The sequence below is a fragment of the Clupea harengus genome, chromosome 15, assembly GCF_900700415.2.
Source record: "Clupea harengus chromosome 15, Ch_v2.0.2, whole genome shotgun sequence".
Classification (NCBI taxonomy): domain Eukaryota; kingdom Metazoa; phylum Chordata; class Actinopteri; order Clupeiformes; family Clupeidae; genus Clupea; species Clupea harengus.
In genome coordinates this window covers 11,504,754-11,530,436 of record NC_045166.1, presented here as the reverse complement: position 1 = coordinate 11,530,436, position 25,683 = coordinate 11,504,754, and the positions used below count along the sequence as shown (strand labels likewise).

General features: G+C 43.6%; 2 protein-coding genes across 3 annotated transcripts; both read right to left on the bottom strand.

The window, feature by feature from the left end:
• Positions 1-2,552: 2,552 nt before the first annotated feature.
• snapc1a (small nuclear RNA activating complex, polypeptide 1a) lies at positions 2,553-8,269 on the bottom strand. Its single transcript, XM_012824730.3, has 11 exons — positions 7,844-8,269; positions 7,633-7,771; positions 7,211-7,370; positions 5,327-5,467; positions 4,841-4,945; positions 4,345-4,488; positions 4,078-4,125; positions 3,576-3,638; positions 3,318-3,456; positions 2,937-2,999; positions 2,553-2,847 (listed from the first exon to the last, which is right to left on the bottom strand). Exons 1-11 carry the CDS (start codon positions 7,851-7,853, stop codon positions 2,810-2,812), a joined length of 1,050 nt encoding a protein of 349 aa, XP_012680184.1. The 5' UTR covers positions 7,854-8,269; the 3' UTR covers positions 2,553-2,809.
• Positions 8,270-8,904: 635 nt separating this feature from the next.
• On the bottom strand, positions 8,905-25,474 carry hif1ab (hypoxia inducible factor 1 subunit alpha b). Of its 2 annotated transcripts, none has more exons than XM_012824724.3 (15): positions 25,060-25,474; positions 18,515-18,705; positions 17,478-17,626; positions 17,295-17,379; positions 17,058-17,167; positions 15,554-15,756; positions 14,814-14,920; positions 14,354-14,501; positions 13,727-14,037; positions 13,141-13,319; positions 12,671-12,793; positions 11,707-12,077; positions 11,381-11,489; positions 11,074-11,191; positions 8,905-10,672 (listed from the first exon to the last, which is right to left on the bottom strand). In XM_012824724.3, the coding sequence occupies exons 1-15, from the start codon at positions 25,089-25,091 to the stop codon at positions 10,512-10,514; spliced, it is 2,397 nt and encodes a 798-aa protein (XP_012680178.1). In that variant the 5' UTR covers positions 25,092-25,474; the 3' UTR covers positions 8,905-10,511. The 2 variants fall into 2 exon arrangements, with proteins under 2 accessions (XP_012680178.1, XP_031438089.1); XM_031582229.2 differs by lacking the exon at positions 25,060-25,474 and adding an exon at positions 21,920-25,011.
• Between the last annotated feature and the right edge of the window lie 209 nt (positions 25,475-25,683).

The following is a 25,683-nucleotide window of genomic DNA, read 5'->3' as shown; positions in this document are numbered from 1 at the left end:
GTACTTCTGTGCTGTAAGGTCTAACCATTTTATTTGTAGGACACATGCAGGCAGTTTTGTTTCCTGTAGCATAGACCTCACTATCTCCATGTGTGTAATATCAGACTGACTTGTAATTCCTCAGCCGAAGACAGTGTACCCTCTCTGTTCCCCTAAACGTCATTTTATTGAGATGTCATCCCACAGAAACCCTGTACATCCTTCATGCATCAGTGGCCAGCTCATACGGGAGTCTATTCATAAGGTAGGTTCATAGGTTAAGTTAAGACATTCGTTACAGTGCAGTGGATGAACACTTTTTGATGTCATATCTGACTACAGTTCACTGTTAACTGTCACTGCTAAAGAAAGTCTGTGAATCCCCAATTTCGATATTTCAGGGAATGTAACAAACACAGTGAGAGGTGGAAGGACCGAGGCTTTCGTTCACTGTAGGCTGCCCTTCTGTTCTGACCACCATGATTGCTTTCTGAAAAGTGTTTCATTGGGGAGCTACTGTGTGTTTTTAGAATGTAATCCTACTTACTACTTACTAAGACTGTTTTTTATAGAAAAGATTATTTAAACGTGTCATTGCTCTTCATTCTTTATGTTGATCACTGGAGATACAGGCTAAATAAAGACAGTATCAACTTGACATGTTTAAAAAAAACAAGCTGTAAATACAAGTTTGTGGGTTATTATGCTTCAATTCATGGATGTTAGTATTCAGAGAAATATTGTCTGTGCAATACTTGGCTCTACTCTACGCTCTACTCTACTCTCATTTCTCCTCTCCTCCTTCTCCCAATACCATTTGGCCTCATTAAGCTTCAACTCCCGAAAAAAAAAAAAAACACACACACATTGCTGCTGGGAATTGCCCCCCCCCACCCCACACCCCACACCAAAGAAGAGGCAGCCGGAGAGACTCAGATCAATGCAGTCACCTAGAAAAAGGCTGGAGTGCCAGTTGACGGGTACTTTGGAAGAGGAGGAGGCCTGGACTTACTGTGATCAAAGAGCAAACTCTCAAAGGTTCACCAGTGGAGAAAAGGGAGAAGCCCAGATCAAAGCCTGAACGACTCATTAATGGAACCAGCGTTAAAGCAAGACGTGCTTGTAGGGAAAGTAACGAGATGGGAGAGAATGAACCCACATGCTTGAGGTGAAAAAAGCCATAAAAGTATATTTTGTAGGATAACACGCATTAAGTATGCCCTTCTCATTGTGAGCACAGCCTTGCAGGATCAACAAGCCAAGTCTTATTGTGGCAGGACATGGTCAGAAAGGCAACTCCTGGTACTGTTTGATAACCCAGAGAAGATTTTAAGTGAGAAATCTGTCACTGGCACGGTTTTGACACAATCTAGACATACAGACAGACATTCAGTAACTGATAACAGTCTTACAGTAACTGCCACAAGACAAGAGGTATCCCTTGGTATGCATACTATGGTGTTATATTATACCCCTTTGGAATGGAACCCAGGAGCTGGACGTGTTATTACAGGGCCACGGTGTGCCACTTTACTCTCAGGATGGTACACATAATCTTAACTGATGAAACTTTAGGATCAGAATGTCTGCATGATGGGTTAAATTCAGAGAAAAAACTAACTTCTATAACTGTGACTATAAATAGACATTTATGAGAGCAGTGAAACTGTATGGAATCAATGGCACAGCCACAGCATGTGCTTCAGGCTAGAGTATAATGACAGTTACTGCAGGGCCTCCTGTTGATGTGGCAGAAGATTTCAGAGAACCTATGAACAGAGCAATACTGCCACCTGCTGGCCCATGTAAGTCAAACACCACATGCAACAGCGGTCTATCTACATTTAAGAGCTGGGGAATTTAGACAATGATATGACAATACTTGCTTTTATCAAACAGGTTAGAAACTTGCTGGTCATGTTATGTTAAACTGTGAAAATGGAAGTAATGTACAAGTGGTGTTAATGTCCCTTTTCGAACACCCTAAATGTCTTCCATCTCATTACGCCAACCTAACATCCCCCCACCCCACCCCACCCCCACATATACACATCAGACAGCTTCCTGCTTCACCAGACGCCCTTCCTTCCTGTCTACCAAGTGCAAAAGCAGCACAATGACTCTTAAGCAAACCCTTTATTCTACACTGATCATATCAGGGACACACTGTTCTCTCAATGCCCACTAGACCAATAAACATACAATTTTAAAACAGCCAAATCATCAATGTTACGCTGAAGATTTGGTATGGACACAAACCTTAAATTTCACTCTTGCTCTACAAAAGATTCATGTATACATGGCATTGAGAATTTAAGAGATTTATAATGCCTAAAGCAGCACAAGTAAGGAGTTGGAACGATGACTAAATACCATGCAAATTCATTTAAAAGGTTATACTAGTACTAGTTGTTTATTAAAACATGCTTCAAAAAGTGGAAAATTGTTCCATACTGTCTGTTTTAAGGACAGCAAAGTATTGCAGTAATTGTTTTAAACCATGATACTAATAAACCTGTTGATAGGTCTAAAGGTCTACAAAGGTTGAGACATAAAATCATAATGAGACTGGAGACTTTTCCCACCATCTCAGCTAGAGGAAAAACAATTAACCAAACCATATAAAACAGAATTTAGAGTGTGCAGCATAAAGTAACTTTTATTAATAAAACCTAAATACAATTATAGAGGTAAACAAACAAACAGACTACTTCAACTATACAAATACAGATGGTGTTCAAAATATCCAACAGAATATGTAATAACCTTTTAAAAAATACAAATCTTTTCAAAAATAAAGTTTTTGTTTTTTTCTGACGTTCCAGACGATTCACCACTTGAATCTGCCCTTTTGTGTCTTTCGTTTCACTGAGAACACACAAAGACATAGATTTAGTGTGAACATTTCTACATTGATATGATACACCATTTGGGACAGGGGAGGGAAGGTTACTCACGTGCCGCCTTGTCATTCTCTGCCGCGCTCAAGAGCCAGTGGTGCGTTGGGTCACGCTTCCCCTCTGGAAAAAAAACAGAAAGATGTTAACTCGTTCGTTACATGTCAACAACCTGAAGGCATTGATTTTTTTTTTTTTTAATTCATCTGCTGAGTATTTAAAGTATTTTAACAACCTGAACACATGCAGCTAGACTGTCCTTTTAATAGATCTGAGAAAGTATACCACGCCTGATAACCACAGCATACCATCTTCTTAACACACTGCTATGCATTTCAATGTGATTTTAACATGATAACACCACCCAATTGTAATTACAAAACTACAGACTCCATCAGGCAGCAGTAAGATAGTAGCTAGCAATCACTTTCACTCCTGTACCTTCTCCGAGGGCTCTGCAGGTCCTTGCCTTCAATGAGATTGTGCGTTTTTTGCCACTGGCATAATACTCAGCGTACGGATCAGGCACAGAGCTCGTCACCTCACCCTCCACCTGACGATGGCGACGGGACTTAGATGCCTACAGGGGATACCAAAACTGATTAAACCAATTTAGGATTTGCCTATCTTGTTGGCACAATTCTACCACACAAAGGCAGTTGCTGGATTAATACATTGGGGTGTTACATGGTTACCTACCTCTGTAAGGAGTCCATATGACTTGGACTTAATGGATTCAAGCAGCTGTGCCCGCTTTGAAGACTAAAATGAGACATGGAATTGTGGGAATAATACAGATATATTCTGACATTAGATGCAGCTTTCAGAGTTGTTATAAGTAAATACCATTAGTTGTTAAGCAACAATCAGGACGTCTCATGAGGAACTATACTGGCACGGTGTCCGATGGTCCTAGATGGAGGATTACAGCTAAATCACCTTAAATGGTGTTTCCCTGCGTTCATACAGTGACTGGCAAACTTAACCCTAAACTATGTGTCCCCTGATGTTTCACAGGCACAGGGGAAAAGACTTGCAGAAGAAAAGCTAGACATAATCTGGAAAGTATCACCATCTTCCCAAAAAAAATGCTTCACAGATCTATCAAAAATAGGCCTATGCAGTGATTAGTGATGTTGAGCTAAAACCTGAGGTGTTATGTATCTGAAGAAGTGATGGTAATCTGGCAAGGCGGACTCACTTCTTCCCTCTCCGAGAATACTGCGTAGTCAGCGCAGTCTTTGCTGGCCTTAAATCAGGAAAGATGATGCAGCATCAGTTTGTTAGAGATTGAAGACAAACATTTTATGAGGACAAAATGCAATGCAAGCAAAATAGGAAAACAATAGGTGCCAACATACAGAATGAAAAAAGTACGGAACTGTCTGGGGCTCTCAGTGACACAGAGAAAATGCGGTAATGGCATAAATGTAGAACAAGGCGGAATTGAAATGGAGCTGCAGCTCACGTTCTTGGAGTCCTGCTGTCGCTCATACTCCTGAGCACAGTTCTGCATTAGCTTGACGACGTCCCGCTGTGTAGCACTCACAGTGGAGGTCAAGGACAAGGTGACCTTCATTTTCTCATAGCGCTCCTGGATATGCCTCATCTCCTGCATGCAATCAGATGTGAGACGGTGGGAATCTGACACGGTCTCTTGACGTGCACAACTGTGAAGGCACAGTAATAGAACAGCCACCACTCTCCGTGAACGTTTCTGTACCCACTCTCTATAGGGGTCAAGTGGATCATAGGCCTCCGTGCTAGCATACCTAATTCAGCTAATGGAGGTCTTCAGCTGATTGTCTTTGGGAGAGCGCTACGAGATGTAATTAGGCCTATACAGTAGGCCTCCCAGTAGGTTGTGTGGACATGAAGTTATGAAAGCTAAACTAAAGAGAATATGGGTGTTTAAATGAGATCAGAGAGGGTTTTGAATAAAGGAATAAGGGATTGGACCTCACCTTATTGGTGTCTAAGCTGACAAAGGTCTTCACTCGTTCAGGACGCTCTGTAGGCAATTCTTGCCCTTGCGGCTTTGGGACGGGGCGCCTCTTTTCGAAAAGCAACTGCAGGTTAACAGAATGTATGTAGCAAGAGAAGCATGTATTTTGGTTATTTGGGGAAACTGCAAAAAAATCAAAAAATATTTAAATCCAATTTAGTTAGTCAACGTCACATCAATGTCAGTAAGGCGTTCACTAAATAAAAGGATAAGTGTTCAACCCATTTTAGGAATACTACTCAAAGATTACAAAGAAAATGATATGATCTCATCACACCACAGATAGGCAGAATCCTTTTTCACTTAGAGGGGAATTTCATTTATCTAATCAAGGTGATGTTAGAACCATTTACAACCATGGGGGAAAGGTTCAACTTGTGGCAACAGGGAGAAACAAAGTAGGTTAAGCTTCAAGCTTTGTGGGTGTAGAAATAGCAGAACATACCGGAACAGGCATAGCACTGTACAGGAAGGCCTTCCCGGACTGAAGCCTCCAGTAAACATAGACCACATCCAAGTGCTGTCCTTCCCACGCATTCTGGATAAACTCCTGAATGTTATCCCAGTCCTTCAGAGCTACCCAAATCTTAGACACATAAACATGTCATGTCATGAGCAGGGGCGTACCTACGGAACACAGCAGTCTATGGCAAGCACTGAAATTTCAGCCCTGCTCAAACACCAGACATCCATCTTTTAGATAAGAACCATAATGTCAGCTCAAAATACAGGACCCAAATATCGCTATCAAGCGCTAATGAGCGCTGGCAAGAACTGGACATACAGAGCTCATACTCCCTATGGAAGGGGGGGGGGGGGGGGGGGGGGGTCTGATTGCGTAAAGTAAAAACAAGAAAGAAAATAGTGTTAGTGTCGTGTTCCAGTAGCAGACATCCCAACCTGCAAAAAGTCATTTCAGGGAGGTATCCCGACCCCCCCCCCCCCCCAAAAAAATAAAAAAAACTATTTACATGCAGGCCTACATGTAGCCTTCATGTAGGCCTAGGCCTATTTGCCTGCGCTCCCTAACAAGTTGTGGTCCCTAAAAGATATAAAAGTATAATATCATTCTATAGGCTATAGCCCTATGCAATTCTTTGTTAATTATGTTTAAATTTGTAGATTACTTTTACTATTTATATGCTGCTTATACTATTTATGTTAACTGCTTTTATTTTCCATTGCAACTTTAAACAGGTCTAAGGAGTTTGTGGTTTTCAAGTAGCCCTGGCAACTAGCTGGCCTGAATAATATGCACATGAAACGAAACTTGTTGAACTCACCTCAACATGTCTTTTACAGTTATTTAACCCGCCATGGGCAATGCTGAAATCACTGTTACAGATTGTACAGCGAGCAAGACTGTCTTTGTGATTTACTTTTCTAAGACAGGGGTACACCTTTGTATAGTCTGTTGTAAAATGTGTTTTATATTTTCGTTTTTTAGGGTACTCTCCCTCTGCCTTGGTGCTCCTGTTCCTAGATACACTGAACTGATTAATTCGGTTCAGGAGAAGACATAAAACCCCGCCCACACTGAAAATTGATTGGTTGACTTACCGAAACAGGCCAATCAGGATGCTTCATGAGGCACACACTCACACGCACAGTCTCTAGGTCCCTTTCCCTCTCTGTCGTGCGCGCGCTACACAAATGCTTACGCGGTTTGGAGCACGTCCGTCTCGCGTGCGCGGTCTTGCTCGCTCGCTCTAGATTCCGGGAGATTTTAAGTAATTTTCGGGCATCAGGGAGTCGCTATCAATATGCGGGAGACTCCCGGAGCTTCCGGGAGACTTGGGATGTCTGCAGTAGCTCGACTGGTAAAGCAAGGTGCATGGGTCTGACACTGTAAATCACCGATAAAAGCTTCGGCCAAAATGAATTAAAGCAGCAATAAGGAGTTCTGTTCCAAAACTAGCAAGCTAACTACCTAAAAGGCATGCAAAAACCTTGCAAACATCACTAACAGCCCAGTTGACACTGATACAAGCTTGCAAACACACCAACAGAGGTCTTTTGACAGTATAGCTGGCAATGTCATGCTGTGAAAGCTTTTCTTCAATTTTTTTGCAGGGTGTTCCAGCCCAGAACACATAACTACATAGTGCATATCCTGGATGACTAGTGAGAAAGACACAGGTGGTTTATCTGTCCTTCACATGACCATATGCTATCAAAATTAATTTGAGGATGGTACCAAAACTAGTTGCCTATAAAACCATACCTCAAAAAGTGTCAATGTTGCATAGTGTTACTTTAATAATTTAATGTAGGATACATGCGTGGTGTAATGTAATGTATCGTCTGATTCTAGAATAGAGACAAGCACCTTTTCCCGCGGCCAAGCTAGCTGAGAGCTATACAAGCCATAGAGCAGGTACAGCCCTCCCACTCTGATCTGGAAGTTGTAAGGAGGCAGTAAATATGGATAGGCTGAAGACAAAGCCTGTTTGGTGAAGAGCCTCTTCTCGTTGGATTGAGGTATGCCACTACACAGACAAATGAATAGAGTTAGGAAGGTTAAGACTAGTGTTTGTTTACAACAGGTAGGCTAACTTACAATGTTTAGTCATTAGGAAGGTTTTTGGTTTAAAATAAAAATTGACATTTAAATAACATTTGAAATAACAGCGAGTTCGCTGTTTAGCTTTTGAAGAATATTTCTGTAGCTATCTAGTGTTAGACTTAAATAATTTAAGACAACTATTTAACAGTATCTGAATTAAAACGGTGGCTAAAATGTAATCGTACTAGTGAATAGATGAGAGGTTCATTTCTCTCCAAATCGGAGCGAAATGCTCATATCGCACACTTTCGGTCAGCTGGAAACGGCCCAACAGTCCCTCAAAGTCCTCTCTCAGCGGTGGCAAGTAGTGATCTGTGCTCTTTACTATGAAACAAGATCAATCAGTTAATTTACCCTTGACATAGATGTTCTTTTGTTTGTATACCATCATCTTACCTTCTGGCATGGTGTCAGTGTTGGACTACTGAGCAGATCTGCCTCGCAAACAAGTTGAACCGTTGGCGTTTAGAACACCTGTTTCCGTGAAGCCATTAAGGAGACTCTAATTACTCGTCTGGTGTTACGGGTTAGGGCTATCAGACAAATCCTTGTTCTGACTTTTTGGATGCTAGAGGTCCAGGTAGTTTGTTTTCTCCTCTCAAGGTAAAATTTAATTTTGATGTCAGAGCACAGCATTTAGACCGCTGCGGATATAATAGTAATACATACAAATACTGCTGATCTCAATAACTATATAATTAGTTAGGATTACCCTTTATCGTCTCCCTTAGGAAAAAATCCTTAGTCATTTGGGAAAATGGAATCATCACAGCAGCACACAGCCTCTCATGTAGGCCTACAGACAATTATAATGAATTCAGTCAATTTCAATTAAATAGTGCATGTCATTTTGACTGATTGATGATCATTCTGACATTTTCACAGGACTTGGAATCAACTTCCTTATCAAATGAAGAAAAATGCAGGTAAATATGCTGGCCTATATTGTGAGGATGGCTTAAATAGTGCAATCTCTCTCCATCAGTCTTCCTATGCATCTGCGTCTACATGTTTGCGCAGGCCATGTGTGATTACTGGATGAACTGCTTGAAGTGAAGCACACACTCAACAGTGTTGCTATTAAAGGTGAGGTCTGCGGTTTTAATCCAATACTTTTTGTAGAATTCGGCTAAATGCTCCCCCCAGTCCGTTAGCTGTCCATTATGTATGCGCTCGAAAAACCTCCAGTGTTCGTACACAGATCTGGCTCAGTGAATGGGAAACAAACATAGTGGCTCGGACCGAGCCCTTAACAATTCCAGCCAAACAACACCTTGCTTCAGGAGCATAGAAGGAAGAGGTGCAAGTCGATTGGCAGTTGAACTCAATTATCAAAAACATTTGGTCGGAATTGCAGAATCTACCTTCAATTAAATAAATAAATATAGAAACTTAGGTGTTTCATTATATTAATATTAGGTACATGGCAAAAACACACAAGTCACACCAAAAACCAATCTGGTCCACAATTGTCCTTTACTGATGATGCAATAAACGATACATTTAGTGTTAAGAGAATACAGGTGCAGAGATGAATTAAAGGAAGGTTTACAATGTGACGCATCACAGAAGAAAAGACTCTCCTAAAGTATGGAAAGACAAAAGGATTTAACAATGCTAACATTGTTACAAGATGATCTCCATGAGCACACGGCGGGAAAGAAAATGTCTTACTTGATCCATGCATTTCCCTGTCGGAGTACTGTAATGAAAGCTGAAAGATGGATAGTTGAGTTGCGATTTTGCACGACTGATATATATTCATATACGTTGACAAAGTTTAATACATCAACAAACCTGTTAAAATGCTTCCTAATAAAGCATGATTTCAAAAACAAAAACAAGCCTTCTAGATATCTATTACAAAGTGAGTTTGGAAATCTCGACAGTCAAAAATATAAACTCTATATCACCTAAATTGACACTTGAAATGTGTGTGTCTACGACTTATCGGCCTAGCACACCGACTGGGAAAGGGCCACTGGTGTTTCTCTCCATGGTTTGAGTGACTTGATTGATTTCCCTTAAACAGTCAGTTTACATTGTTCAATTTTCCAAACTCTTTCTGCGACTTAATCTGTAGGTGGTCCACACGCTTCTCTGGAAACTAGACTGCAACAACGGAAAAAGAACATGAATGGACAGCGACATGGTAGAAATGTTTCTTTTTAAAAACCGTATAGCAGAATGTAGGCGTACATTTAAAAACTTCTTACATTAAACTGCTACAGAAAAACGTCAAAAACATAGTCTAACGAGGAAACGAGACAGACAGAGAAAAAATAAATTGTTCAAATCTTCCATTAAAAGTAATCATCCATTACAAAGGGTTTTTGTATATTGCATGGACTGCTGGTATCTGTTTCTTTTGTTTTTTTTCTTTAAGAAAATAGATTGTGCGACTGTAGCTACACACTGCTTGAGAACAACAAGGCGTGTTCTTTTTTTGGGCAAGGGTTGGGGATAAGGAAGGGGGCGGGTATCTTTAGGGAGCCAGGAGACAGTTTGTGAGGTGTGCGCTCTGGGAGTGTGTGTTTTGCTTTTAAGGCCTTTTTTATTTCTTTTTAAATACGAAAACTCGCCATTGGTTATGTTTGATGCCACTGTATGACGCAATTAACACACACACCACACACAAACACATAAGCCCCCCCCCCCCCCAACTCTTTGGGGCTCCATAATCAGGAGGCAAGTGCTCCGTCTACATTCTACTCCCCTTTGGGTTGGTGTCATCTGCGTCGCTGGTGTGTGTGTGTGTGTGTGTGTGTGTGTGTGTGTGTGTGTGTGTGTGTGTGTGTGTGTGTGTGTGTGTGTGTGTGTGTGTGTGTGTGTGTGTGTTTGGGAGGGGGGTGTTGGCGGGGGTGGGACTGAAAATGTACAGAAGGTGCAATTTGCGAGGCATGTCAGAAGAACTGTGTATAGAAAATATAAATAGAAGGGGGGGGGGGGGGGGCTTTCTGGGGCTATGGTCATGGGGGACAAGGACGGGAGGGTGGGGCTTGAAACGTCCTGTATTGCCAGGTGAGAGAGCGAGAGAGAGACAGGGGCAGGGGTAAGAGAGCAATCAGATGACTTGGTCTAGCGCCCGAAGCAACTCCTCTCCCTGGAGCAGGTGGTGGCGCTCCTGAATGGGCGCGTTGACCTCGCAGTCGTCGCGCGTGAGCTGGGGCAGGCCGCTCGCCACGCTCGTTTCCAGCGAGCTGCACAGCAAACGACTCGCCATGTCTGAGGGAGAGAGCAGAGGAGAGAGAGAGTTTCAGTCAGACCAGCCGTTTCCTTACAGTCAATAGGAGAACAGGGCAAAGCGTGTTAGCCTGAAGAACACTGTAATGGTCCAATACATGAGGCATACCCTGTGTATTTGGTTCTGTTCCTGTTGGTAACACAAATTTGGTTGATGGTCATTAACTTTTATCTTTGGGCATAACTTTGGCTCTTATAATGATGTAATGCACTTTGAGGATATCTATACAACTCTCAAAAAGCACTCTATAAGTAAAGCTCTTTGTTCAATGTTGGACTTTTGTGTTTGGGACCCCCCTACACACTGCCATTTTAAATCCATCCAGACAGCCCAGGACAGATAAACGAAAAGCCATCACTTCAGAGCAGAAAGTTGTGCTCACCTGAAGGCAGAATCAGGATGGTCTTGTTCCCACCAAGCATACTGGAGCCCTTCACCTCCAACACTTTGGCCCTCTTGCCAGGCTCTAAGGTGCTGTCCATACTCTGCAGCAAAGCACCCTGCGAATGAAGACAGGACAATGTCAAAACCTGATGAAACTCTATTACCCTTAATATAGACACAGACACACAGATTTGTCACGAGACTGACCCTCTCATTGCAATTTACATCAAGCAATTGTAATAAGGCAAAAAACGACAGGACATGTGGAGAGAGGTATGGAGAGGGAGAGACAGAGAGAGACTGACCAGTCCGACTGCCTGGGACAGTGTGGTGGTCTCCTCCAGCTTCCTCTTGCGCTGGCTGTTCTGCAGGGCCAGCATCTTGGGAGAAAACGACTGGTCCAAAGCTGACCTCCTGAAACACATACGAGAGGCAGTGAGCAAAGGGCAGAGGCTTTCAAAAACAAAACAAAAAAGTTTGTGTTTCAGTTCAGTGTATCAGAGCAAGAGCTGTCTTGTACCATAAAAAGGTTGATTTATTAGTCAAATGATAGTTCTGTACCTTGACTGTTGTTAATGCTTTCATACACAAATAGGTAAGTTGTCTGACCAATCCTGTGTGGAGTCGTTACCTGGAGGCGCGACGGCTGACGTCGAGCAGGTCCGAGAGGCTGCGCGGTATGTCTGAGGAGTCCCGGAGGTGCGGCGTGTGTAACGGGGAGTTGGGAGAGCTTCCGCTCTCCATAAGCATGTGCAGGGGCGAGGGGCCGCGAGAGAGGGCTTCCTGCTGCCCCACACTGCCACTGGGTGAAGAGGCGGAGGAGGAGGACGGAGAGGATGAAGAGGAGGAGTCAGTGGGCAGGGGCTGGAAAATGGAGCTCATGGCAGTCATGGGGAGATGGCCGGACGGAAGTGGCTCCAGGGGGGACGGGATGCGAAGCTGGAAGTCATCGTCCATGGGGATGTAGGGAGCCCGCATCTCCAGGTCCAGGTCACACAATTCCTGCAGGAAAACAGGGGTCATGTGTGAGGCCCTCACCCAGCTCTGAGCTATGGAAGTAGCTAAGGTACCAGGCTAAACTTTACTACACCATTACATTGGATGCACTGTGCTCCATCAGAGCGTTAACATTATGTGTGGTAAATGATGGCTTTTACAGAGAGAATCAGCATTAGCGTCATGAAACACTTTACTACTGGGTGCAACACAGGCACTGTAGCGCTATTAATTAAAATGTTAAAGATACGCGTGGTTAGCGGTGACTAGTGCAATCTCTTAGGCCAGTGTTATACTTTGCACGTACGCCAGTAGGCGAGGGTCCGCTAGAGTCCGCGTGGCGTAAATGTTGTCATCAGAGGGTGTACGCACGGCTCTACGGTTGGCCATGTACCCCTCCAATTTTTTGGGACCTCGTGGACTTAATCTAAACCAAAATCCTACGAGTATAGTCTTATTACATTACAATCTTATTACATTAAGTGTTTTCCCCTCCATTAACTCCCATTGTGGAAAAGGCTTAATGTGTTTCAATGTCCCAAATACCAATGTTTCCGAAGATATACCCAGATAGCTTTGCAGACAAGGCCTGTTCGTACCTGGGTGCTGAATGGGTTTTTTGCTTCAGTGCCAATAGCAAAGAGCTTCTCCACCATATCTATACCGAATTCGGCCCCAATGTCCGAGTCCACTTGGAAACAGTAATCCATGGGGCTACTGGGCTGCAAAAAAACCCCCAGAAACAACAGAAGTTTAAACCACATTTGTCCCCATCAACAGGAGTCAAACTGAACCAGATGTATATTACAGTATAAGTCTAGAGACAAGCATGTAGTCATTTGGTCTAAATGTGGATAGGAGCCAACCTAGTTAATTAAATCTAAACATTTCACCAAAAGATAAACAAGTTCCCCTCCAGATATTGTGCACTCCTCATGAAGTCACATCTGTCCTTATAAGACTGTAATGATAATTAATAGTTACTAAACAGTACTACAAGCAGACTAAATCCATCCATCTCCTTGGAAGCTTGGTTTGTGAGTGTGATGGGAGTTTGGGGGTTCTGTACCTCCGTGGAGCTGGTCTCTGGGCTGGAGCTGGACGTGGTAGTGGCGGGGTCAGGGGTCAGCGAGCTGGCCAGGGATGGAGAGGACTCCATGGGGGAGAGGGGCAAGGGCAGCTTCTTACTGGTGGAGGGAAGCATCACGTCATTGTACAAGTGCACCTCCTTCAGAACCTGGTCAGAGTCTGCAAGAGGAGTAACAGGTGGTCAAACAAAAGGAAGACAACAAAAAGACTATGTGACATGCTGACTGTTACATTACTAGCAAATGGAGTAAAATTACTAAGTGGCAGTTCCGTTTTTTTTTTCTCTTTGTCCAAGATTCCCTCCAGAATGCCAGGATTATGACTATTCTACGATGTAAATATGTTGAGCTCTAAAGTCATGGCCTTCGATACTCACTCACACTCTGTCCACCCTCTTACCATAACCTAACTTATTCGTTTCTTTAAAACTAATTCAAAATTTTGAACAACAGTACAATTTAGCCTTGGTGTGTGTAACAGCAACTATTCCTGAATATAAACCTTTGAGTAAAGTTCTGCAGGTGTCTTTAACGGACTGAGGTGCGTGCAGAGTGCAGGGTTCTGACCGGGTCCGGTGAAGTCAAGCGAGATGATGGTGTCTCCGGCAGCAGGGGCCAGGAGGCTGAGGTCCGAGCCCGACGCCTTCAGCTTCTCGTACAGGCTGTCCGAGCTGACCTCCTCGCTGTGGCTGATGAAGAGCTTGGTGATGTTCAGCTCTGGGCTCTTTTTCTTCTCCTCCTCCTCCTCTTCCTCCTCCACCACCTCTTCCTCCTCCAGCACCACCTCCTCAGCCCGATCCTCTTCCTCCACCACCTCTATCTTGGGGTCGGTGACTGTCTGCCGCAGGGAGAGGAGCAGGTCGCCCTCCACGATGCCACTACGAGACAGAGGTAGAGGTGGTTTATATATTATAATATTCTCTATAACTATTATTATACTTTATTATTATTATTATAATACTTTTATTACAAAATATTTATACATAATTCAAAATAAAGCACTATGCAGTCCTAATTCTCTCTCAATACGAGAAAGGCCAGATAAGAGAAAGACTCCATGAGTAAAGATGAGTAAAATGAATAAATATTAGAATAATATTAATAGTTTCATACCAAAAATGAAAATAAAATGACTTCCTATATCACAAACTTGTTGACAATTCAGACTAGTTTGGGATTCGGAGGCTGGCTCACCTCAGCACATAGTTGACGCAGACAATGCACTGGGGCTGGGAGTTTTTGGGGTTGTAGATGACTGTGGCCTGGGTCTCCACCCACACAAAGCCGCCCTTCTTGGCCAGCATGCGGTACTGGCCAGTGGTGACCTGGCCCTTAGCAAACACTGCGTGCAAAAAAACGAAAAATGTCACCACGGGAAAATGCATCACTATGATTTATTACACTGCAACCATTTGATACAGATTCACAACAAGCCATTCCACCAAGTAGCCTATTCAGATTCTACAACTGGAGATGGCCCATTATGGCCCATTATATTACTAATAATCATTGGTATTGGTATAGTAATTATATTCCTTCCATAACGGTGGTTACATTGCGTCGTAATACACACCTAATTAAATAATAGTCCTACACACACTCTATCAGACACAAACACTGTCTGCATGCTTGATGTCTATGCTAAAGAGCTTACGGTTGTGGTGTGTCTTGGTGAGGTGGTCGGAGTCCAGGGCGTGGTAGTACTCGTACACTGACTTGTTCAGCAGGTCATCTGGATCGTAGCCCATGAGCTCTGTGATCCTGAGGACACAACAGGAGGACAGCTTGTTAGGTAAGCTTTCACACAAGGCACGCAGAAGAGGGGTGGAGTAACTGCCAGACGTGGTGTGTGTACACACACACACTTTAAGATCCAACTAGGGAACACAGCTGCAACTAAACAACAGAGACAGGAAATGGATCAAGATGGCTGCTCCCTTGCTTTGATGGGCTGTGGTTGCATGCATGGCTTATTTGCTCGCCAATAGGTGGCGCCAAACTGCTGATGGAGAAACTGCCGGAGTCGGCACATTCTTTTCCCCTCATAAGAACGAATTACAGAATTAATTTCCGTCAGTGAGTTATAGAGAAGAAAATGTGACCCGCAGTAAGGCATTGAGGCAAGGAAGCTAACTACCTTAGTGAGTGTTGAACTATGAATCAGTGTGCGCAGTAAAAGGGCCTTCCCTCAGCGAGTTACCAGCAATGTATTCCCCCCCCCCCACAGACAATATGACTGTAGAAAGATGAGGGCTGGTGATACTTCCTCTCTAAGTTTGCCTGGTGTTAACTGTGTGTTTCAGTGTACTGTGAATGTGCTCAATGATGGTGTGGAGATACATAGGTAGAGTGTGAGAGAAAGAAATTGAGACAAAGACAAACACACACACACACCTCTCATCACAGTAGGAGAACTTCATATCGAGGGTGTGTCGGCTGAGGAAGGTCTTGCTGTCCAGCGGCACTTCGATGTTAGACGGGTGGGGTATTGGCTCGCAGATCACCACCAGGTAGGAGAGGGGGGGCTCCTTGAAGCCGCCGTCGACAGGCGCCTCATCGCCCTCCTGGACACGCACGTGACCCATACAGTGGAGCACCTGCAAGAGAGAGGAGGACCCCCCCAAGAGTGAGGGTCAAAGGTCATCAAAAAGCATCACAGGCAGAATCCCAGATGCCACAAGGTTTGCATGCATCACGCATCATGTATCACTCTTTATTAAGTGGCAAAAAACACATCAAAAGCCTTTATACTCTATACTATATTCAGTGTGCGTTTAAAGGACACAATAGTTATCTATACAGATGGTGGCCATCTTGGGTTATCAGCAATGCAGGCTGCATGTGAGCATCATGTAATGTAATTAGGCTTAAGCCCTAAGGGTCCTGTGTTAAATAATAGAACCTGGCCGGATATTTCCATCAGCACGGAGTCCTAACACTCTCGGGGGTGGTCCGTCTGTTCCTCTTATTATGACTGAAAACAATTCAGCTCAAGAACCTCGAGGATCCCTGGTGTTTGAGGAACCGAGCCGTGGGTTCCTGTGGGCCCCACCTCCACCCATTCTATTCTTCTGATCTCCGTCTGAGACTATGGATGTAGCCTTAACAAAACAAGGGAGTGGGGAGAGACCGCAGGGGTAGCTGGACGGAGGCCCTGTGCAGTTTGTTTGCAGTGCTAAGCCAGTGAATGCCTTCCACATGTGCCCCCCCCCCCCCCCTTCTGTTCAAACGGACTGGTGAGGTGCCGAATGAGCCTAACAACCTTGGTCTTACAAGGATCAATAGGGGCAAACCACACACACACACACACACACACACACACACACACACACACACACACACACACACACACACACACACAGGCTCTGTAAATGATGAATAAACAAGGGCCTCCAAGGAGGGAGGGAAGGGGGGCGGGGGGTGAAAGCGGCTAGACAGTAGTGACGTTGTCATTTCAGGTTTGTGCCGAGATTAAAGCCAGATAATCCTGCTCTGTGAATATTCCGATCCTATCTGCACATGATGGTGGGAGATGCCTTGGCTCCTGGTCTTCTAGAGGCTTAACACCAACTTGCATTCAGGTGCTTATCTGGCCCAGGGCCAAGACGACTGCAGACCTTTTAAGCTATCTAAATGGCACCTCCATACAGGTCCAGACAAACACTCCCAAACACTCTACAGCTGGCAGTTGGGTTTAGAATGCTGGGATAGCCAATGGGCATCTTCAATACACACAACTGCTTTAACACACTGATCCAAATCCACTCAACAACTGCTGGGTGTGGAAGGTGTTGGCATGTGTCTGCATTTGTTGGGGGAGTGTGAATTAGCCTTAGGGGTACCCATCTGGAAACCATTTGGACCGGATTGTTGGTCTAGCCGGAGTGGTGGATCTTACCTTCCATGTGGAGGACTTGATGTTGACGGTGCGGCCTCTGCTGGTGAGCGTGCACTTCATGCGCAGAAAGAAGCTGCGATCCGTGTTCTGCTCCTTGCCCTTCTTGGTGCCTAGAGAGAGAGAGAGAGACACTGGTCACTTCCAAGGCCACACTAGCAAAGACTGCGAATCTGCGAATTAGGGTGATGGTATATAATGATCTACATGTCACATGAGTGGGTGGGATACTGGGCTTACTTGTTCTGTGGACCAACATCTCCCTCATCTCCTCATGGTCACAGGGGTGTGCGAAGTCAAAGATGCTGCTTCCAGTCAGATCAAACTGCAAAATGCATACACGTGAGGAAAAAGCACTGGATAATGGAGTAAAGCTATGAGATAAGCAAGGAGCCTTAGTCTCCATCAGGGACACCTGCTTACCTGAGAGAGTCCCATGCACTTGCTGACGTTCTCCGAGAGGTAGACCATGTCTCCATCCTCAGAGAGGACCATCAGAAAGCCCTCTAGCGCCTTCAGGTAGAAACCATTGAGCTGGCTGTCCAACTCCGACTCCTCCTCCTCCTCCACATCTGCACACAGCACAGCGCAGACCAGACCAAACCAGAGACAAGGTGTCAGTTTCAACCTCAAGAGCATCTGGGTCAACACTGGGTTGAACCTTAGAATCAGAATAGTCTTGCTGTTTATGTTTATGACATAGCCCTCCTTGGACAAACAGAGTGGCCTCCTGGATGGTAGGATGTTTCTGTTTTAACTTCTGTTTATTTTTTGGAGCCTTCCCGAATCGACAGGTTCACATTTCCAACACAACATCAAAGTAACCATAACACTATTTTTCATAACACAGCACCAAAACGTCTGTGGTCGCTTTCCCAGAAACCATACACCTCTGTCACACCACTTGCCTGCTGCCAGACGCTTTTGGAAATGTCTACAAAAGCTCGACAGAGAATACTCTTACAGTAGATTTATGTGCATGGCAAAGAGTTAGCTATGGTTGTAGTTAGCTGAGTGGCCAGGGTAATGAAGAGCACTACGGTTTTTATTCTGACAACATCAACTCTCCTTGATTCCTTGGGGTTTACAATCAATAAGAAGGGAGTGAAGTATAAAATGAAAAATGTGTGCATGGGCCTTTCTTGAGGTAGAGGACTGGTTTGATTTCATAAGTATTTCATTTCCTGCACTCATATCACTGGCATCTGTGTTTGTTTAAGATACAAGCTGATACGGCCTTTTCAACTTCACTTTGCATAGACGTTCATTCCAACCACCACTGGCCAAATTAGAATCCTACAAAATGTTTTCTACAGTCATACAGTTCTACCCCAACCACACACAATTAAGGTTTGTGAATACAGACCTCAAGGTTAGCAGGGGTAGGCTAGGTCCTAGGCAAGTATTATATGGAAAATATACTTCTTGCTCAGGTTTTTGGTGTTATGGTGTGTACTGACCCGTGTTGAGCAGCTTCCTCATGCGCAGGTAGCTGATGGCGAGCCTCATGATGGAGGCCTTGTCCAGGTGGGAGGTCACATTGTGGGGCAGGGGCAGCTGGTTGGCCAGCTCGTAGAACACCTCCGACTCCTTGCCTCGGCGGCTGCGAGCGGCATCGCGGGACTTCTCCTTCCTGCGCTCGGAGCTCACCCTAAAACACAGACAGACAGACAGTCAGTCAGTCAGTCAGTCAGTCAGACAGTCAGACAGACAGACAGACAGACAGACACCCGAGAAATGAATACAGGTTCACTTTCTTTTTATCAGCTGAACAGAAAACAGAAAGGCTACAAAGAAAAAAAGGAAACGAGAGCTCCTAGACTAAACCATAGACTGCAGAACCAAGGTCAGCCGAGTTCCCCTCCCTCTCTTTTTAATCATGCAGCTCATTCCCGTTACACACATAGCATAGCTGTCTTGTTGGCGGAGGCCCACGGGCCAGAGTAATGAGTGACCTCAATGCTATTGGTTCCAGGCAGAGGGAGTGGCACAGCGGCTCTTTTTCACTACCTGGGTCACTGCCAAAGGCACAGAGCGCGTGCCAGCCAACGCCACTTTCAGCTCCTGAGTGTCAAAAAATAACACAAAGCCCGTCCTGCCATTGAGTTTGTGTGTGTGAATGTGTGTGTGTGTGTGTGTGTGTGTGTGTGTGTGTGAATGTGTGTGCGAGTGAAGGACACCTCCTGAATGTTGCACTTCTCTGGTAAAACCAGTATTGTCTCGGGAATTTCACAAAAGTCGACCCAAATAAAGATGCCATAAATCGCCATCTCACATTTGTTACAGATGCCAATATGTTTGAAAATCATTTTGAGAATGACGGACAGAAAAAGACAGCGAAAAAATGTGGATGAAGGCAAGACTGGAAAAATTTCAATTGCCGTTATTTTTTATACAAAAAGGTGGACACACCAATCCCTTGGTGTTCCATTCAGTAAGGTCATAAACAAACCTCAACATAGACAAATGCACGGGATCCCACATAGACCCTGTTTTGCTCCCACATAACTAGGTCATATTTTGTCCTGCCGCCCACATCGTTCACATTTTGTCCTACCCTAACCTGCAAAATCCTGCAGGTGGACGTTTACACGGGTCTCTACCTCAAAAGACAGCTTTAGTTCGTCAAGTTGTTTAAGACAAGCATCTGATCAAAATAAACTTAAGACAACTCAATCTAAGCATCTGACCATGTAGCCTAAATAAACTGGCCTGCTCCAAGTCCCCTATTGGACAACATTAGTTTACTGGTCACTGGGTAATCTCTGTAAATATGCTCCTTAATTCTGCCAGTTTCCAAATACCTGAAAAACTTCCATTTCAAGAGAACTGCTCAGAGAACTGTTTTCACTGCCTAGATCTTGCTGAGGATAGCAACCAAGCCAGTCGCTCAGTGAGGGAGGGAAAAAAAGACAAGACTAGCTTCAGGTCTCAGGGTTTTAACCACCATGTCACAGCACTGAGCAACAAACTGCTGGTCAAAATGGTCCGTTACCCGGGGGTTTAAATAACACTATGAAGTGTTATCTTCCCAAGTTAACAAGCATCATCAGAGTTCAGCCACTTCCAAGTGTGACCTATTTAAACAACACTATGAAATATTCTTCACAAGTTTGCTAGTTTCGCATTACCCATGTTCCCACTTTCCGTCACTACCAAATATGACAGCTTAAGCCATTTGCAATTTTAGCCACAAAGATAAACAAACCTTGGCTCTACAGGTCAGTAATGCAAATGTCCCTTGTTTTAAACCCAGGGACTGGCCAGACTCGACTGATGAAATGGCTGTGCAACCAATCACCCTCAACCTCAATTATGTTCCATTTCCAGCAACACTGCTCATGTTTAAAACAGCCATTTAGGCCACAGAAGTTTGGAATTATGTAGCGGCATTTGGAAAGATCCAAGGCAGTCAGCAAATTTTTATTTATGGAATCTTTTTGACAAACTTGAGGCTACTCCTGTTTTATGGGAATTAACAGTGAAATGTTTTAAGTGCTGCTTTGAAGTGTCCAAAAACATGGCTAAATTCTACCACTTGTCTCTGAACGTCAAGACACACTTTTGCAAACAAAGCAACAACAACAAAAAAAGCAACACATACGGTACAGACTCAAGGGTCACAGAGTTGGCAAACAAACGTCATTCAGCCATCTCTTGAGGTTACTACACATTTCAAAAGAAGCTGAAAGAGGAAATTCCTATTGTTCTCCTACAGCTGAGCTCTTTACCAGCAGGCCTAATCATTGGCACTGTCTTACCAGGAAACTGGCACGCCACTGCAATCATTCTCAGTTGTCAGCTGTTTCAGCCAAACCCTTCATTTACTTCTGCTTCTCGTTCTCGAGGGACGAGTAGTCGTCAAACAAAACAAAAAAAAGCAGACTATGGCAAAAAGAGCACCCAGATCCAAATTCACAAGCAGACTACTGACTGCTATTTGGTGGCCTCCCTTATTTTCACTAAAAGAAAATGTTCCCTTCATTTGGCACTTGGCACATGTCAATTCTGAATATGCTCCAGTTAGACTACAAACAGTATTTATCATGAACTCTCCCACAAGCTCCAATGAGAAGACAAAAATGATTTGTGCCATGTTATGTTGCCTTCATTCAGGAAGGCAAAATTTGTTTTGTAGTGTCAATCAACTAAGCCTATTCATTAAAGGTTTACAAATTGGGACTCTGTTCACAGCATTCCGATGAAGCCAAATATGAGTATATGTATCTAAATATTACACTAAGCTATTAGGCCAGTGCCTGCTGTCTTGTCTTAAGGCTATTTCCTGTGTGACTGGTTTGGATGTTATCCAAAAAAGTCTGTGGTTTTATTCACTGTCGTCAATCTCCACCTGTATTTTGAAATGTGAGGATTTCCGCCAACCACAAATTGACGCAAGTGATGGCAAATGGTGGCAATAGGTCACACAACTTCAACCCTTTCAGCTCTTTCGCAATGCACACATTCTCTGCCGCCGACATCTCTATTAGGTCGACACTTAGGCTAACAATCTTATTTGCACCATCGACAATAAGGCAATATCCTGAGAAATATTTTTAAACCGCAGGCCTTGGGATATGGATCCAATTTTTAGGGTATACTTTACATTACTCCTGATTATCTCACTCTCTTATTTAGACTAGGCCTACTTGTGCACACTTTTTCATCCTACAAACATCTTGCACCTGACCAAACACAAATAAAGTCTTGTGGACTTCTTTAACAGCTGTATGCTAAATACAACATGTCACGCTATAGTAAAGTAACTGTTCATTGTTCATTGGCATTGGAAACACCAGTTCTGGAAGTACTGAATTTCATGGATTTTTTCAGGCCTGGAAAACAGGACTGTAAATTCCACTTACTTTTCCAGGATTTCCATGATCGTGGGAACTCTCAACCAATGATGATGCAGTAGGCTACCCTCTCCAATAATAATTCGAATCTTGGCAATAAGCTCCTTCAATGGAGGTTTGACAATACAAAAAAAGCAATGATGGGAACCGGTAGGCCAGTCTTGCTGCAACACCGATCTGTGGTTCAGAAGGCTCCGTCCATGTCTAGTACAGGCTGAGGCTCATCTACAGATTGACCAAGCTAGCACGTAGACAAACCATTGATTTATCAGAGTCAAACCTGCCGCAATCTAGAGTCAACAAGTGTGTGTGACAAGTGAGCATGATCCTTCACTACTACAGTCCATTTAGACACCCCCCCCACAACCACCAGCTGTACTCCCGTCCCAATGGCTGTTAGTTGACACTCGATGGCCAATCCCCTGGAATGCTTCCTAGGACAAACTCCTGAGCCATCCAGGCCTGGCTGCATTACATAATATGTGCATGCCACAGTGCACAGAGTGTGAGCACACACACACAAATGGAGAGAGAGAGAGAGAGAGAGAGAGAGCACGAGTGAGAGACAAAATAATCAAAAGCTCACTGCTGGCCAGCTTGACCGAAGCCCCAGAGATACAGATTAATCCAACACAAAAACACAGCCGAGGCAGGGTTTCCACACGCAAGTTTCAAAAATAGCCTTAACAGTAGATCTGCTGGAGAACCCTGGCGTTTTTCATATACTTTCAAAACAAATGTGTATGTGTATTGTTCACAAACCTCTGCAAAAAAAAAACAAAAAAAAAACACTGGGCTTCAGACTGTTATGATACTTTTGGCATAACTAAAGTTGTGTTCATCTAAATGGTAGGCCTAGCATGCTTGGTTCAATTGAGCTGAACCCTGGTGCAATGTCAGCTTTCGCGGGTGCTGCCCAAACATTTGTGTGAAGTGTGAAATTTCACCAGGCAAAATTTGATGCCTACTAAGTAAGTTAACCAAGACCTTGTGGAAAGGTTACTCTCAGTCTGCTTACAAACAAACTCTTGAGCAATTTCTTTGACGTAAGAACACGACACAGACCAGGCACAGGGCGACCTCTGTGGCTACCATATTGCAGTCAGGCAAGTTGCAAGCTCACCTAGACTTCCTTCTGCATGTTGCCTCTATATTCATGTTACTTACAGCGGTTTGCTTTACACACAGGTTAATGTGTTTATCTGCATAGGTTTTATTCACCACATCTGGTTTGTTTACAATGCCGCTGCATTCGCAAACCTCACCAAGAACTGAAACCCAGCAGGGTAGAATGTTTGTGTTTTGGTGCGTCACACGGAACTGAACGATGGGACATGGCCTTAGAGTGTAAAGTGTAAAGTCTAACCTCAACAAAGGCCTGGCACAACTAATGATGATCCACAAGGGGGAAAAAACAAAACAACTTAAGATGTAAAAGTTACGAGGAACTAAAACTGTACGCTGTCAGAATGTGTGTTGGCTGTGCCAGCAACTTTTTGGTAGACCATCCTGCCACATGCCAAGACAGGAAGTCCGTCTGACGTCAATGAAATGCGGTGAATCAGATATGAAGATGGCTGGGGAGGCAACAGGGGTTGTTCTGACATCTCTGGAGATGTCCACTTCACCTCCCAATTTAAATATAAACTTACCAGAACAATCCCTCATCAATCAAACTTGGATTTTTGATCTATCGCCTTAAATATACAGACATTTTTATTGATAAGAAAGGTTCCCATTTTCTCAGTGCAACTTCAACACAACAAATTAGATCTGATTCAAACTGTCACTCTGTCTGAAGGGCCAGTAATGTCTCCTTCCTGTTTACTCGTTGAGGCCAAAGAACATTCAGGCTATTGAGTTAATCAGTGTGAATCGTTTAGCCAAGATTACAAGCAGAATACAGTATGTATGGGGTTGGACATTACCTGCTTAACCCTTGGTCATTTTGATAATGAACCAATCCAGCAGGGAGGCTAAATAACCTGGTGCAATAGATCCATAGGATAGCAAGGCCTAACAACCAATTTCTAGTTATTTTACACATCAAACAGGGGACTAATGATTGATTTTCTGATGCTAGAATCTGTATATATTCCCATGGCATGGTAAAGCCTAGTAGCCTAGTTGCCTAGTTTTTGTTGTTAAAAAAAGAAATACCATTTTAGATCGATGGCCATAGTGTGTTTTGAAAATGTAATGTTTCTTACTACTGACAATTCTATTAAGTCTGTTTGTTTGCACTTTTATTCATTATTGACAACCAGATGCAATAACATATTTAGCATGTCAAACACCCTTTGATTGAGATTGTAGAATTGCAACAGCTCTACAAGCATTGACAATTCATACAAACCAATTAACACACTACTATTTTAAAGGCCTGGTATTAAGCTTTTATGTAGTGTTTCAATAAAACTAAAAACAAAGCCTGCATGAATAGCGAGCACCAAGTTACTTTTACAAAAGACAAAGTTAACAAAAAAACAGACAACACTTTAATCGACTTCTCCATCTGAGTAAGGTGTAAGCAAAACAGCAATCAAATGTCAGACCATGTGCAAATAACTGGATGTGTATTTTCCATCAACAGTCATATGAGAAAACGACATGTTACGCACCACGTTGACAGGGTGCATATTTGGCTGGCCAAGCTTCTTTGAGGGTGCACAAGCCATAACGTGATTGCAAGCTCCCCGTGGCTAAGGTCTCCCTGCTTAACAGCAATTACTTTAATGATAAAGTAAGCTATCAAATATTCCATTATGACTTCCACTGCCAGGTAATCATAAGGCTGTCAAAATGTTCAAAACCATTCTGACTAGTGTTATATCCAGGCTTAAAGGCTAACCATAGATCAACGTTATCTTTGCCCAAAACTTCTAACGTCAGCCAAGTTATATCGGTCAACCGCCGATTCATAATCGCTAACGGGAGATATCAAATTTAGTTTGGGTAATTTACCGTTTCGGCTAAATCCAGGTAGAGACCTGAATTCTTAAGTATAGCTAAAACAAAATGGCGACCTAGCTAACTTGACATTGCTAACAACAGCCAGGTACACATTAGATCCGTCTTCTCCAAACAACAACAAAGATTGAAGTCCTTCTGTCATAAAGACAAATAATACGATTCAAAGAGTCACGTACCTTTTCTTTTCAGTGGTAACACCAGCATCCATGCCGGGGTGGAACCTATCTATGTGTATGGTTTTCCCAGACCACTGCGATACAACTGCAACCACTAGCTAACGTAAGCTAGTGCTCTGATATGACTGAAGGACGAGGCTTGCAAATGTGATGTGGATATCCCAGAAAAAACTTGACTAGGATTCCAGGTGAATTCTAGAAATAGATGCTTGATTAATTTCTTCTTCTTCAACGGGATCCAACGTCCGTTCTGCTGAAGGTCACACCATTAGTCTTCCACGACACGGTTTATCTAATGTCACAGCACAAAAGAGTGAGTTGAATCTGCACTGTACGCTGAGCGAAGTATTGCTCGCTACAGATCGAGCTTCGGGAGCGCGCAATCACATGCCTCGTAGACAGCGGATATGTTACTTACGTCACACTCGTGAAATACTAAGAGAAAGTTAACTCTTTTGGACCAGAGTTTTAGATCAGCTACACCTAATACTTTCTCAAACTGGAGTCATACACTTTGTCATAGATTCCCTGGGAGTCTGAATGAAAGTTAATTTCCAGTTAATTTCCCAATAGAAGAGGGAAGATGATAAACTCATTTGCTGAGTTGTTCAGCAGAGGATGGAC

Bases quoted from the DNA above. Each gene is read 5' to 3' on its own strand.
- snapc1a (XM_012824730.3), bottom strand. The intron at 4,946-5,326 runs GTATGTTCTGCT...GTTAACCTGCAG, and splicing joins ACAGTGCTATGCCTGTTCCG to TTGCTTTTCGAAAAGAGGCG. The intron at 3,639-4,077 runs GTGAGTCCGCCT...GTCTCATTTTAG, and splicing joins TATTCTCGGAGAGGGAAGAA to TCTTCAAAGCGGGCACAGCT.
- hif1ab (XM_012824724.3), bottom strand. From the start codon at position 25,091: ATGGATGCTGGTGTTACCACTGAAAAGAAAAG. The intron at 17,380-17,477 runs GTAAGCAGGTGT...TGCATTTTGCAG, and splicing joins AGTGCATGGGACTCTCTCAG to TTTGATCTGACTGGAAGCAG. The intron at 17,168-17,294 runs GTAAGCCCAGTA...CTCTCTCTCTAG, and splicing joins GATGTTGGTCCACAGAACAA to GCACCAAGAAGGGCAAGGAG.